Raw genomic sequence first — 14,029 nt, 5'->3', positions numbered from 1 at the left:
ACATTTCCAACATGCTCAGCGCTTGGCCTTTCCTTCTTCTGACACACCAACAGCTGCCGATGGGCAATATCAACGTAATGTTTCGTCCTCACTCTCTTGTCAGTGTTATTTTCTGGGGGAGTTTCATGGCCGGAAGTATGATGATAATGTGATTAAGAAAATTAATTACACACTCCCATTCCACCGACCTGTCGTCTGCTGATGGCGAAAGAAGTCATCAGGTCAGATGCGAGATGTCTGGACTCTTGTTTTTCCGTGGCTCTACAACCATTCATCCTGTTAGGGGGCGGTTTTACTTGGTGGTCAGTGTCGAAGTGTTAGTCGATGTCTTATATAAATGCGATTGACCCGATGAAAGCGATTATCGACTAAAAATAGACGAATTCGTGGCATTACTTTGTGCAGTCAAATAAAACCTTCCCACGATTAAGAAGATTAGAAAATGATCCAGAGATTTCCACGGCGACAGAGATTTCCGCGTGTTCAGAAACACATTAACTTTTATAATCCACGAAGTAGGATGTGTTTATGAGATCGTGAAAGATTAAACAACAGATTATTTGGAACGTCTTAATGGAGTTTCGTTTTAATATGGCGAATAGGACTTCCTAGCGTGAATTGTTCGAAAGAAACTCATAAATCACAGTCTTTCATTGGCACTGTGCGTCATTTGAGCAACGCAAGTAAAACAATAGCCTATGTGCATCAGGTTTCTTCTATCTTAGCTCATATTCCAAGAGAAAAACCATAAAGACTCATCCTACTTTGTTAAAGCTGGTATCAAAGCGAACGTCAATGATTAACAAACCATATCGGTCATTTCTTTCTCATCCACCTCTCTCATGTCTCTCTGGCCTACCGATGTCAACCCAACGTTTGATGAAAATGGACGAAAGCAAAAGGGACAGAAGGACACGGGACACGGAGGGAAAACAACGGAAGAGAAGGAAATTCTTGTAATAATGACTCACTTACCTCCGTTTCCGCGTCGCAGCTACACAGTGACAGGGTGCTTAATCCGCCCGGACCTCGTTTGAGGCTGTTCCGACTCCCGGCCGGATCCTGATGGCTGCTGTTGGTGGCATTTTTCAATATCGAACCTCCACCACCGCTACCACAGGCGCGCGTCAACGTGGCCGTTGCGGCTACCGTGGCAGAGATGGGATAGATGGACTGAGTCAGCAGGACATTGTGGGGTTGAGCCTGCTGCTGCTGATGGTGTTGATGCTGATGCACACGATAGTGAGTGTGATGCTTGTGGCGATGATTTTGCTGATGTTGCTGCTGCTGCTGTTGTGGTTGCTGAGGGTGTTGGTAGTCCGACTGGGACGAAGAGCAGGTTGAGTAGCTATCGTTGTCGCGGTTCTGTTGCTGCTGTTGATGTGTTGGAAGTTGTCGAGAGTACTCGCGCAGCTTCTGCTGGTGAAGCAGGACCTGCGATTTTATCATGTGATCGGTGTTATTTACATTTAAATTGGATTTGCCACCGTAGCTGTTGCGGAGCGCGTGGAAGCGTTTAAAATCGTCACTGAGCGAGGCTTCCGTTTTGGTGGTGGGTGCTAAATTTGTCCCCTGAGGTCGACCACTGCTGCCTGTATCGAGAGTTTGCTGCATTTGTTCCGCTGGGCCATGAGACGCCGATTGAGAGGTGCTACTGCTGGATGTTTTCGACCAGCTCTTGGCTAGACCGGAACCGGCGCCGGATCTCGTACAGGTCGTTCCGGTATGTTGTTGCTGTTGATGATGGCCGAAGCTACCGCTGCCCGCCGTTCGATCCGCTCCGTACTCCACAGGCCCATTAGTGCTTCTGTCCAGAGTGCTTGTGTTGGATTTTTTCAATCGCTGATGATGACTATTGTTGCGTTTCAACGAACCGCCCGAGCTGGTGCCGGTGCCAGCGCCATTGCCGACCGCACGTCCATGTTCGTTTGTGTTCGAGCCCGTAGAGTGCTGGACCGATGGGGTTTGCGCTGATTGCGGATCAATCTTTCCGTTGTGTTTGTGCAGATAGCTCTGTTTGGTGCGATTAATATCGGTCATTTTGTGTTGACCAGGGTTGGCACGGTATAGTTGTCGAAGGAACGCGGCTCAATGTTGTGTGAATGGCACTGTGTATCAATTTTTCGTAACACTTCAGTTAAAACATATTACATTTAGCACCATTTCAAGTGTTGAATTACTTTCTATCATAACTCTGGTGGCTTTTCACTCACTATAGACACATAGAACACATTTTTCCAAACACTGATCACACTTAGAAGTTGCCTATTTTAGAAGCAAAATAGTGTTAAAATGATAATAATTGTTACTTTTCCAAACTCTTGTCAGTAACCACAAGAACAATCCAGACACGACCACATCAATGTTATCTTCATGTAGCCAATCTTCATAGCATTGAAAGCTCATGGCTTCTTACAGCAGACCCAAGAAAGGTCGAAAGTAGCGCAATAAAAAAAACCCTTTCGACGATCATTTGGTTGTGGAGTGGAAATACAGGGAAAATGAGAAACAAGCTAGCAACGAGCGAACGGATTATCTTCCAGGTGCATCGGATTGCCAAGTGTTACGGTTGCTGTGGAAAAGGTTAAAAGCATCCCCTGGCAATTTATCGAAGGACGTTACATGCTAGAAACGGCCTTTTCACATAAAATGACAGCCTTAAGCAATGTGCATTGGCTTGTGAATAATTTACATTCACAAAAAATCCTCTCATTGGTATGAAAATGCATGGAAATGTGGTCCTTCTGGTAGAAAAGCAACATACACCTCTTCTTGCTGGTTGGTTCTCGAATTTGTGTCTCATTACGATATCCGGAAAAAAGTTTTAGTCCCACAACACTTTCTGGACTCAATCGCCAGAAGATTCTTCTCTTGTGCTTCTGCTACATTACTTCAATTATCCTTTGAATCAAAGTTTACTCGCATGGTGCTTTGTTGGTTGGTTTCCCGGTTTTACCGAAAATCCTTCCAAGCGACAGTCAAGGATAACCAGAAACCCTTATTTACGTTGCCATGGGGAGTTTCGTGTGTTTGCTTCATTCGCTCATCCTTACAGTCCTTCTTTAAGTGCAATCGTCCACCGAACAGTTGATCCATGTTTGTTCCAGAATTTCCGGCGAAAGGATGCTCTGCAGTTTGAACATTCTTTGGTTACTATTTGTAGGCCGAAGAATATGGAGATGGGTTGAAGCATCATAGATTAAGGTTTCACAAGAATTGAGAAGCAAATGTTTCGAAGTGTGCTTCTTGTATTTCAATTGATTTCCCTCAGGATCACACAGGGATGTTGTAAAACAGCACGGAAAACCTGTAACGAATCGAAACAGAAACTTGTTGAAGATTTATGCAAGAAACACTGGCTCAAATGCTTGTGAAGTGTTGGTGATGTGTCTGAATATTGATGATTGCCAGGATAGGATAGGTTTGCACGATGCGTGTTAATATATTTACTTAGGACAGCCTGTTTACTCACAAAACAATACGTTGGATCATGAATTATACCAATCATAATCGATTGACCAAACATTCCCGTTGGAAACACATAACTTATCTTGAATTTCATGCAACAAAACGTTGCTCAGAGCTGTCCAAGAACGATTTCAGTCGCCCTATTTAACGATTCCAGCATTTAAAGTACAGTTGAAATTGAAGATAATGAATATTCATACGGCAATTAATTGGGCCCAGTTTGTGTATTACAGCGAGTGCAATAAAAATACCCTAATAAAACTATTTTACCCTATAATTGTTCACAGATGATTGAAATGTGTAAACTTTCCAGCGACACATTGTTATTAAAGCAATTTCTGGAGTTTTTTATTCCTCTTTCCGGATTATAATCCTCTCTGATGACTATTATTACCCTGTTTGTGTTATTTTTCGCTAACGTTTTGCCCTCGGTAGGTTGTGGTTGATATGTTCATTAAGCTTGTAAAACAATAGGAGACATGACATTGGCGTGTGTGTGTTGTGCGGTTGCTGACCGGTTGAGCTTGTTGTTTTGATAGGTAAATTGAACTGGTGCCCGATGGTTAATTGTAAAATAATACATACGATGCATGATGTTCATTGAGGCTTTGTGAGTTCCCGGTCTGTGACAGTGAGAAGGAATGAAAAATGTCCCAATCATATTTGCTGTAATTGCTTTCGTGCTCGATGGTCATAAATCTGTTTCGTTTCGGCTCATCAAAACTGCTCTCACTAACTAATGGGGTTTCGTTTCGTGTCATGGGATGGAATTGATAGTTATGTAGCGTGATTGTGATTTATTCATTTTGCTAAAGTTATTGTTTTCCCATCGGAAGGCAATATTTTTTTATAAATTTCATCGTATTTTCAAGTATTCCTGGAAAATCGGTCAAAATGACAGTCAGGCAGACAAAAGCGCGTGGTGGAAAATACTGTGAAACCATGATGTTACATCAGATTACACCAAATATTTGCTCTTAAGTATTTTATACATCCCACAAAATATTTTAACAGCTCATTGATTAGTAAAGTTGGCAAGATAAATATAAACCTTCCAGGAACAGTTCACACGAATGACTGAGCACAGAGAATTTAAGGCCCAATGTGTGTTTCTGTCCTTCAGATCAATCCTCCGCTTCATCCACACCAATGATGCTTGTTCGTTTAATCATGATTCCAAACATTTGCACCAAATTCGGTGGAATGATTTATCCTATTAAGACTGTTACCGAATCAAGCGGACAAATATCGTCCTTCAGCGAAAGAACGCTAAGGGAAGAAGCAGAAGGAATCAATGAAAAGAGAGGAAACTCCAGGCGAGGAAACCACGATAATGTATTTATGTAGCTGGTGCTTATGTTGAAACGGTCGATGCTTCTTCAGCTAAGCAAGGGTGCTAAGGATCATCGGGCAACGGAAAAGACTCGGCTAAGCGCCCCGGCTAACGAGCACACTCGAGATCCGCTTCAAGCTAATAGTGGTAGCTATGGTGTGGTGCTTAAAGCTCGTACCGGTGATGTTGCTGTGAGTAAGTTTCACTTCTTCTTCTCGTTATCGTTCCCACCAGTCCTTGTTGATCGCCTTCAAGTGCTATTTTTGTGTTGTGAGGATATTTTTCCTTCAAGGAGTTCGTGTGGGTTCGTTTGGCTACATGCGCTCTCATTATTGGCCATGTGATTAACGCTGGTCTTGTTGCGTGATAGCGATCTAACAACAAAGCAACAATGAGTGGTGAAGTCACTCATGCGTGAGTCAGGGTGAGCATTAGGGTTGGGTGTGAATTTCGCCAATTAATGGAGAGGTATAATTTTACCAATAAATGTTATCATTGAGTTAGTTCATTAGCTGGAAAAGAGAAACGAAAGGTGATGGCTTCATGTCTTGCTTGTTAGCGTAGAAAACGTGAGGATATTTCTGTTCGGATGGTCGATGGAGACGCCTGGTAGCGAATGCATGGAGGGGATTCATGATGGAGACGCCTGGTAGTTCATGATTAGATGGTTTTCTTAAGATGTATTAAGGATGATGTCAGTATTTTAGTCTTTCTCATACAGAATATACTAAAACTGTACTAAAACTGTATTTATTGACAAACACTAAAGAGATTGTAATAAAGTTAGTGGAAACAAATTAAACCCACGTTCAATACCAATAACATCCTGAATAGGATTCCGGTCGATTGTTCCCTATCATGATCGATAATTTCGATAAATCGATTTATCCATCAGGATTTCCTCAGGATACCCTAAGCTTTCGATGCAATTTTCACGTTCGCTCACTCCCACTTTCACCCGAGTTTCATCGTCAGTTCCACGGCTCACCGGGCCAAAATAACAACAGCTTCCGACTTACATAAGCCACGCAATCACGAATTCCGGTAAAACGGGCCTAAATCAATAGCGTTTTGCCTCCATTATTCGGTGGGAGCCATGTTAAGTATTGCGGACGTGCCTCGAATCGAGCAGTATTTGACTTTCCGGGGAGTTTAACGAATTTATTCATCGTGCAGTGAATTTTGCCCGATGCGTGACTGGCGGGTTTTGTACTTCGATTGCCGTAAAAGGATCAAATGGGATGAAACACGGAAGTCTTTTCGAACCGGGAAACAAATCACTTTCACCCGCCGGATGGGCCTTCTGGGGTCTTGTGCAATTTATTTGGTCGCGGATATAAATATATGTAGCGAGAAAAACTATATGCTACCTGCGTTTACTCCGGTCCTCAAATCACAGATAAAATCGAAGATGATTAATCTTTGCTAACGATAAATAAAGAATCATTTTGTTAAATGGTCAATAAGTTTTCTTGATGAGGCGTTAAGAGTTGCTGGAATTTTTCTATACAGGCGTTGAAAGGTGTTTTTTAAGGGGAGAACATGCGATGTTTTGATCTCATAATTCACTTTGATAATTGGCTTTATTTATTACACGAATTTACACAACCAAAGAAGCTTTAATTTCATTAGAAGTCCTCAAAAATAGATTCAAGGAAAATTTCAATAATCCCCCACGCTCAACCGATTTAAGCTTAAGCAGTGTACACCTTTCGCTTCCCGAAAGTTCAATGGGTAGATAATCGACCCAGAGCTTATCCGAAAGTTCACTTTTTTCGTCTGCTGGTAATTAAATCCCACGAAGGATTAGAAACTGCCTCATCATCACCGGCTTATCTCGATCATCGAATTCAAACACAGAAGAGAACCGTACGGCGCATTCATTAATATCGAAAGGTTCTCGCAGGGCAAGGACCTTCGTGTGAGTTGCTCGTGTGAGTACGCAAATGAGGGATACGCCTCGTTTAGAGCCTTTTAAAGCTAACTTATCCTTTTTTCTGTCTCTTTTTCCTTTGCTAAATTAAAAGCAAAAAAAGGCCCTCGGACAAATTTGGCACCGAACGACATCGAACGAGATCGCTTCTACTCGTTTGGGTAGTGGGAAAATGTGTTCACTTCCTTGGTGTTCAAAGAGTTTCACGAAAACAAGGCTTATGGGAGGTCGTAGAGTGAAAAGTGAATAAATATTCTTTCGCATCAATTAGTTACGCAAATGAGTGTCCCGAACTGCTGGACCACTGGAACTGGAAAGCGAAGAGACACGGCGAAACTTTTAAGCCTTGTTTGATGGGCTTTTGGAAGTTTGAGCGATATCTAAAAGCAGTATGATTTTCCCCTGTTTGATGTACGTGTTTGTTGACGCAAAAAAACAAAATCAAAATGTGACCAGCCATAGGTCTCGCGGGACGAATCTCGTTTGGCGTGTGATTACGAGGTCGGCTGGGCTGCTAAAAGTGACAATAAATTGAATGTAGGTTAATTAATCAAATTGCTATCCTGACCAGTTCTGACAGCTGCCAAAGCTGCCAAACTGGTATCAAAGGCGACGACCAGGGATGGTGGGTTGGATAGGGTCTGCACGATATGGGACGCTTCGGGCCTACAAAATCAGTGTCTATGATAGACCGTCCAAACAAGAGCATCGATCAATAAAATGCCGATGCTACTAAAGAAGAGCAGAAAAAGAGCAACTCTGTGTGTATGTTGGATGCATCGATAATAGGGCATTGGCGACCATTAGACCTAGCAACGGAAGTCCTCCCTCGAACGCGCGCGCCCACTAACACATGTGGTGTGACTGTGAGCGTAAATTGATTTATGATTTATTCATCAAACATAGCTCAACATACAGCGGGCTCTGGACCAGCGTGCAAACACTTCTCGGACACTTGGCCGATGCTTCCGACGCTTGCCGAAGGGCGATGCCCTCACAAACAACTAATCCAATAACCGTAACATAAACCACAGACATGGCAACATACTAAAACTTCCCACGGCAGTGTCTGGATACACGGCACAACATTTTTTTTCTAATGTGTGTATGTGTGTATGTGTTTGTGGATCGGATCTGCTTCTTTCGCAAAAAAGTATGCTTATCCTGTTCCAGATCTCGGAGTCAGGAAAATAAAGCTCGAGAAACCTTGCAAAAGACTGTCTGAGCGTATGTGTGTGAGGATGGTGAATGTGTGTGTTGGCTAGATAAATGTTATGCGCAAACCTAGAGCATAACAATATTCCCACGCTCTGTTTTCATACTTTTTACATGGATTCCCATGAAGTGTAGGTTGTTTTTGCTCACAATGTTAACATTTCACGTACAAAGAAGTACGGTGGTGATTAAAATGTAACGCTCTGTAGTTTATTCCAATAGTTTTTGTTATCAAAAGTTGGAATGTGTTATTCGTATTCTTGTATGAAATAATCTCCCAGCAAGCTATCAGTTTGGTTAGTATTCAAACTTTTTTATATTGAAATAATTGTAAAAAAGTATATCAAATTATGTATATAAAAATGTCGTTCCATAAATACAAATTTGAAAGTACATCAATAAAATATGTATAAAAGAAATTGCATTAGTCAATGATCGATAACAGTAAATCGCTTTCCTCTGTCCATACGCTTTAAATCTAGTTTAGAATGCCATTTCACGCCTGAACGATGCTCGGTGTGATGCATTTTAAAAATGCATTTATAATCGCCTGATTGGAGTCGCTTGAGCGAGCCAATTGCTCTTTCCCGTCCTATGGTGTTGGAGAAACCGAACGTGTCCTAGATATGAAGAAGCAGAAAGAGTAGCTCTAGGGATGCAAATGCAGAAGAATTTATAAGCCCTTTGCATATTTTCTAGGTGCCATTTAATCGTTGAACCGAAGCACGACAGCAAGATGTTTGCCACCCGCATTAGAGAGCACGGAAAAGCGGAACAGCAGCCGAGACAAGCTGTTTAATGGATTATTTTATTATGCTGTGTTGCACTAAATAAGTTTTTGAATGCGCAAATTGGAATCGGGCGATCGGACGGGTAAATTGATTTGTTTCGAAGTGGAACGAATGGAAGAGAGTTATTATTATTTTACAATTTTTTTACGATTGAAACTATGATTTAAATGTAAATTGTAACCGATGCAACATAATTGTATATAATATACACACACTCACGCAGCATCTTACTTAAACTCAAACTCTTCACACGCACACAATGAGGATCGTACGGTTAATGCGCGAGCTTGGCAATAAAATAATGACCACTTTACAGCCACAATGGCAACCCGCAGCCTGAACTGGGTCGAACATGAATAATGCATCAAATTGGCAGTATTGACATCGTGGTGATTGAAGCCTAGTACCCTTCGCGCGCTAGCTTGATTAATGACACGGCTCGAAGTTAAATACACCGGAATGTTGAATTATGGTAATTGTAAGGTTGACAGCGGCTCCAAGATGAAACAAAACGGGTCTAAATGAAATCTGCGGTTAATGTGCAGCGAAATGGCTATTTATAGAATCGTTTATTTGAGGTCAATTATGGGCCCATTTATGCTGGCTGCTGACTGTGGATGGACAGAAAAAGGTGCAAATGATGGTGAACACTATTTGCTTTGCGTATGGAGGAGACGATAATGGGGCTTAGCCTTTTGGTCTTATTAATTGGAATGTAAAATGAATTTAAATGATCATTTGTTTATCTGTAGATCGTTCGAATGACCATTCGAAGCAGGAGTTAATTTTACCGTGTATTAATAATTTAAATCAAAAATCATTATGGCTTGTGAAGAGCTCATAATGATGTTAAACATATTATAATTATATATACTTTCCGCGGAACTACAACTAAAGCTCAAAGGCCACTTTCTCGGACTGACGGAGCTGCACAACACAACCCCTCACCGGTGTAAATGTGCATCGATTTTCCAAAAAGCGCAGGATTTTCAAATCAAGTATCAAGCGGCATTCGTTAAAGAGTTTGATGGATCGTGGATGAATGAAATGCTGAGGTTTATAGGTGAAAAATAACATACATACTACTCTGTTTAACCATACAACATGGATACTCTGCATGGGAATATGAACCATGGTTGATTGTTTTGTGAAAGCTCATGAATATGTGTAGTTTATCCTTACGCCGGCATTTTTCCCAGGCGAGTTTGTTCGATGAAGCGTTCACATGATGTCAAAAATCGAACGATACACTCTGCACATTATGCAAAGTATGCTCATGTCTAGGAGTTTTGCAAGCGTTGCAGGAAAATCGGTCCATTCCTGCTGACTAAATGCTGTCCAGAAATTGAAGCTGTTGTAGCTGTGGCCTCTTACCAACGTGTTCGTGGTGGTTGTTTGGGTTTATGGTCTGAAGTTTTCTTGTTGCTTCTCATCCCTGCTTTTCATCTCTTCATTCCAATTCGATCGAATTTCCCCGAAGGAAGCGGATATCCGGGGTTGGCCTTGTTCGGAGAGCTGAAGTTTTTTCTTCTACACATGCTTCCAAAAACGGTTATTCTTCGTTGTTGACTAGCGGAAACATGAGTCTGATAGAGGGAAGGAGAGAAAGAAATACACAGAAAGGGAGCAAAACTTTGGAAGCCAACAACCATCGAATGCCATCAATAATGAATTTTTGACCATATATCTTGCCATTCCGATCTCTGGGATGCTGGAATGGATGTTCGGGATGGAAAAATGTCTCGTCGCTTCTAATCGTCATCTGGAATAGATGTTGAATGTGTTGCTGTATTCTTTACATCGCCCACTGTTACGTTCAGTCACTTTTTTCACTCTCGCTCTCGCCTCTATTAGCTCACTCTTGTGCTAAGAGTTTGTTGCTGTGGAAAATGCTACACACAAGCCTTCTCAATCACAAATCCTATCGCAAACCGATGTCTGTTTGTACGATAAATGATTCAAGCGAGAAGGTTCTGTTGTAGGAAAAACTGTTGTACCTAGCGATTCCGGAACTGCGAATTTATAGCTCAAAACATGGATGTAAAGACGTCTCTCGAGGGTGTTGCGATAAGGATACGAAAGCTGTGGAGTAGCTTCCGGTCAGGGAAACGGACAGCGTTCGGTGTTGGCTAGGGAATACACAATTTGTCCTGCGCTTCATCAGAATCATTGTTGTGGACAGAAACATTTCAGTGAATTCGTAGAACAGAAGGACGATTGTGATTTATTGAAAGCCTTCTGTTTAATTAAGCCATATGCAACATGTTCAAGGCACTAACTGGAGGGTTATTTGTACGCAACACTAGCTTGTTTTCGTTTATAATTTATAATTTTGGAAAACTTCTTTTATGCATCCAAATAACAATTTCATGCTATTTCATTGCTTTCATGCAATCATAAGATCACAGGTTAACAAACGCGCAATCGAAAACCGCCTTCGGAGCAGCCTACGATTGATTCTTTGATCCGATCAACCATGTTGCCATAAATCGACGGACTAAACAGAAGCAAAAAAGGAGACACGTGTTGTGATTTTTCATCATCGTTTTACCCTCACTGAGAAGGGAAAATAAAACGGCCCTTTGGCAAAAAAAAGCAGGATTTTTTTCATGGGTATCAGTCCTTTTTAGCATCTCGCTGTCAAACTGTCAACCCCAAATTGATGTGAAAGGATGTTCATGTGTGCTTCAAAGGATGCTGCTTGTGGGGTTACCATTTGATAGATAGGAATCATACCCATCTGGATGGAAATCGAAATCAGAAGGGCATCGTATTGGAATGTTTTTTTTTTTTTCTTCGAAGAAGCAAACAAAGAAACAGAAAAATCTAAATCGTTCAAAACAGTATTAGCTCATGATCTTGCGGCTTAGGGAGTTGCTTTAAGAACCAGCTCCATCTTACACCACTCTACAAAGTTGTCATTGATTAGCATTTAAGACGTTTCAATCGGCACGAATTTATTTTTTATCGTCAAAAATCTCGTCGCTTTCAACTCTGAATCGTTGCGAAACAATTGTTTGCACAGATTTCTTCTACTTCATCAGGATTTCTGTTCTAAAAGGGAAGCACGTACGTTAAAGGCAAAGATTGAATCTATTTGTCGAATGGTCGACTGTGAGGTTTAGGCACAGAGAAACCCGTTTATGAGACGAAATAAATTAGAGAACATCTCCCCTGAGACGCCCATGAATCTCGACCGGGAATGCTATGAAGCAGTCAAAGAAAAACAGGACTCAGATTGTTCCCAGAAGAAGGCACGAAGAGGTAAACCATCGAGGATAGGATAAAGGAACAAACGATCGAGAAAAACGTAGCCAGAAATTAAATTAACCTTTTTTGGTCACAGCACAAGCCCGCCTTGAGGGTGGATTTCCTCTCTGGAGACTTTGTGTGGAGTCCCTAAATGGCCTGTAGCACATTTTTCAAAGTCCTTTCATGTTCACTTTTCACTTACGAGCACAAACATTTCTTATGAAGGAGCGTGTGTGCGTGTGCGTAAAATTGTTCCCACGGTAAAATGTGTCCCGTCCCGTTTCACATGACAAAGTGATTGTATTTGTTCTAAAACTTATCACCGAAGAACTTTGCGGCCACAGAGAGTGGTGGTTCAAGTTGATCTCATCCGTTTTGCATGTTCCAGTTTCTTGGATTTAGATTCAATTAAAAAGCCAGACCAGGTCGGCAGTTTGCGCGTTATGCAAACGAAGCCACTAAGAAAATGCGAGGGAAAAAAGGGTTTATTCCATGAGTGAACAGTAGCACATGTGGATACGTGTGGGAGGTAGAACAATGTGAAATGCGGAGGATTTCGGGAAGGTTTAGCAATCGAATTTGAGAGTTTTTGGTTGTCTGAGGAGGGACTAGGGTTTCAGGGATATTAGGACGCAACGGACAGTTCTTGCAAAGTGATCACATAGAAGTGTTTTCGGATTTTGCAGAAGAGACTTATTTTAGGATGAATCCTAGCGGTCGTCTGTCTTCCCCAAGGGTTCTCCTGCAAGCATTTATCCAATTACGAGAATGTTCTCTGCATCACACAAACATCGAAGTGTATGTGTGCTCTTTATAAGGAACAATGATAATGTTAGGGGTTTTAGAAGAAACTGTTGAATTTTGTTATTTTGAAGATTATTCGCATCGACCACATCAGCTCGTCTTCATCATTAGAATCAAAAGTCCGTTGACTTCAAATGCATTACGTTTTGATCAGGCTTGAATGAAATCCTGCCAGTCGAATGTAAGTACTTACTTGAAACGATACTTAACTTGGTTCGATAGTTCATAAAATAAATGGAGATTATGTGCAATTTTTTCATCGTTCGAAACGAGAACTTCACTAACATGCCATCAAAATCGAGTGATCCAGGAAAAAAAGTAAAACACTTATTTTAACAACACCTTCATCCACTAGAAACATCTCAACCTGCTACCGAGTTTTGCTTTAAAGCTCAGAATGATGAGCTGCCATCAGAAGCTGCTTTCTTGGCTGGTGATTTATTTTTCGTCTACCATCGCGCCGTATGAAGTTGACTGAGATGTGTCGTTGAGTCTATATGTCTACATGTTTTCGCTGTGAAGCAAGAGTTGACGATTGCTTCAAGATATTGTGTTTCATCGTTTTCACCGTCGTCACGTTCGCCGTCCTTGTGCCCTCAAATAATCTCGTCTTGCGACATTCATTTGATTTTGCTCACTGTCGTTCTTGTGATGCCATTGCTGATGCTGATTGTATCTCATTCTTTAGCGTTTCTTTGCTTCATGCAGAATGTATTTTTTTTTTTTGTACTGACGGAGACATACATAAGTCCCATGTAGTATGTACCTATCTAGAACCGTTCAGCTTTAAGCTCGTTGCAGCAAAAAAGAGCTCTCTGTGACCGTGACATATCTTCTTTTGTGTTTACCATTTTTCCCATCCACCTTCTGTTTCTGTTCTGCCTGTTATTTCCAGCAGTCATTTCATTTTAATGTTCCACCGCTCGATGTGCTGTGACACTGGATGGGGTTGGGATTTGTTGATATCGTGGTGGCTCGGCGAAGGCTTTGACTTTGTATGCGTCACCCATTCGTTTGCATTCGTCTCGTTTCTCGGGCGGTTGTTATTTCATTTCCAGTTCTTGAAAGCTCTTCCAAGCGAAAACGCACACATATGTGTCACAGAATCGTTTGGACGCAGCTGGCCACAGGAAGAGTAACCCTTTAGGGATCTCCACATATTGATCCACACGTTGGTTGGGTGTCCTCTTCGGGTGGACGACGTTGCTTTTCCGTCGATGCAGATGGAAAAAA

General features: G+C 41.6%; 2 protein-coding genes across 2 annotated transcripts in view; one reads left to right on the top strand and one right to left on the bottom strand.

The window, feature by feature from the left end:
- Positions 1 to 2,047, bottom strand: part of LOC126563890 (uncharacterized) — a 34,642-nt gene extending 32,595 nt beyond the window's left edge. The window contains exon 1 of the mRNA XM_050220678.1: positions 976 to 2,047. Coding sequence (XP_050076635.1) covers positions 976 to 2,040 — 1,065 coding nt within the window. The 5' untranslated portion in view covers positions 2,041 to 2,047. The remainder of the gene's footprint in view (positions 1 to 975) is intronic.
- Positions 2,004 to 14,029, top strand: part of LOC126563728 (serine/threonine-protein kinase Tor) — a 236,255-nt gene continuing 224,229 nt past the window's right edge. Inside the window, exon 1 of the mRNA XM_050220406.1 lies at positions 2,004 to 2,015. The gene's annotated coding sequence lies outside the window, so the exon portion shown is untranslated. The remainder of the gene's footprint in view (positions 2,016 to 14,029) is intronic.

The sequence above is a fragment of the Anopheles maculipalpis genome, chromosome 3RL (assembly GCF_943734695.1).
Source record: "Anopheles maculipalpis chromosome 3RL, idAnoMacuDA_375_x, whole genome shotgun sequence".
Lineage (NCBI taxonomy): Eukaryota > Metazoa > Arthropoda > Insecta > Diptera > Culicidae > Anopheles > Anopheles maculipalpis.
The sequence above is the reverse complement of the archived record's forward strand: the minus strand, read 5'-3'. Positions and strand labels throughout refer to the sequence as shown.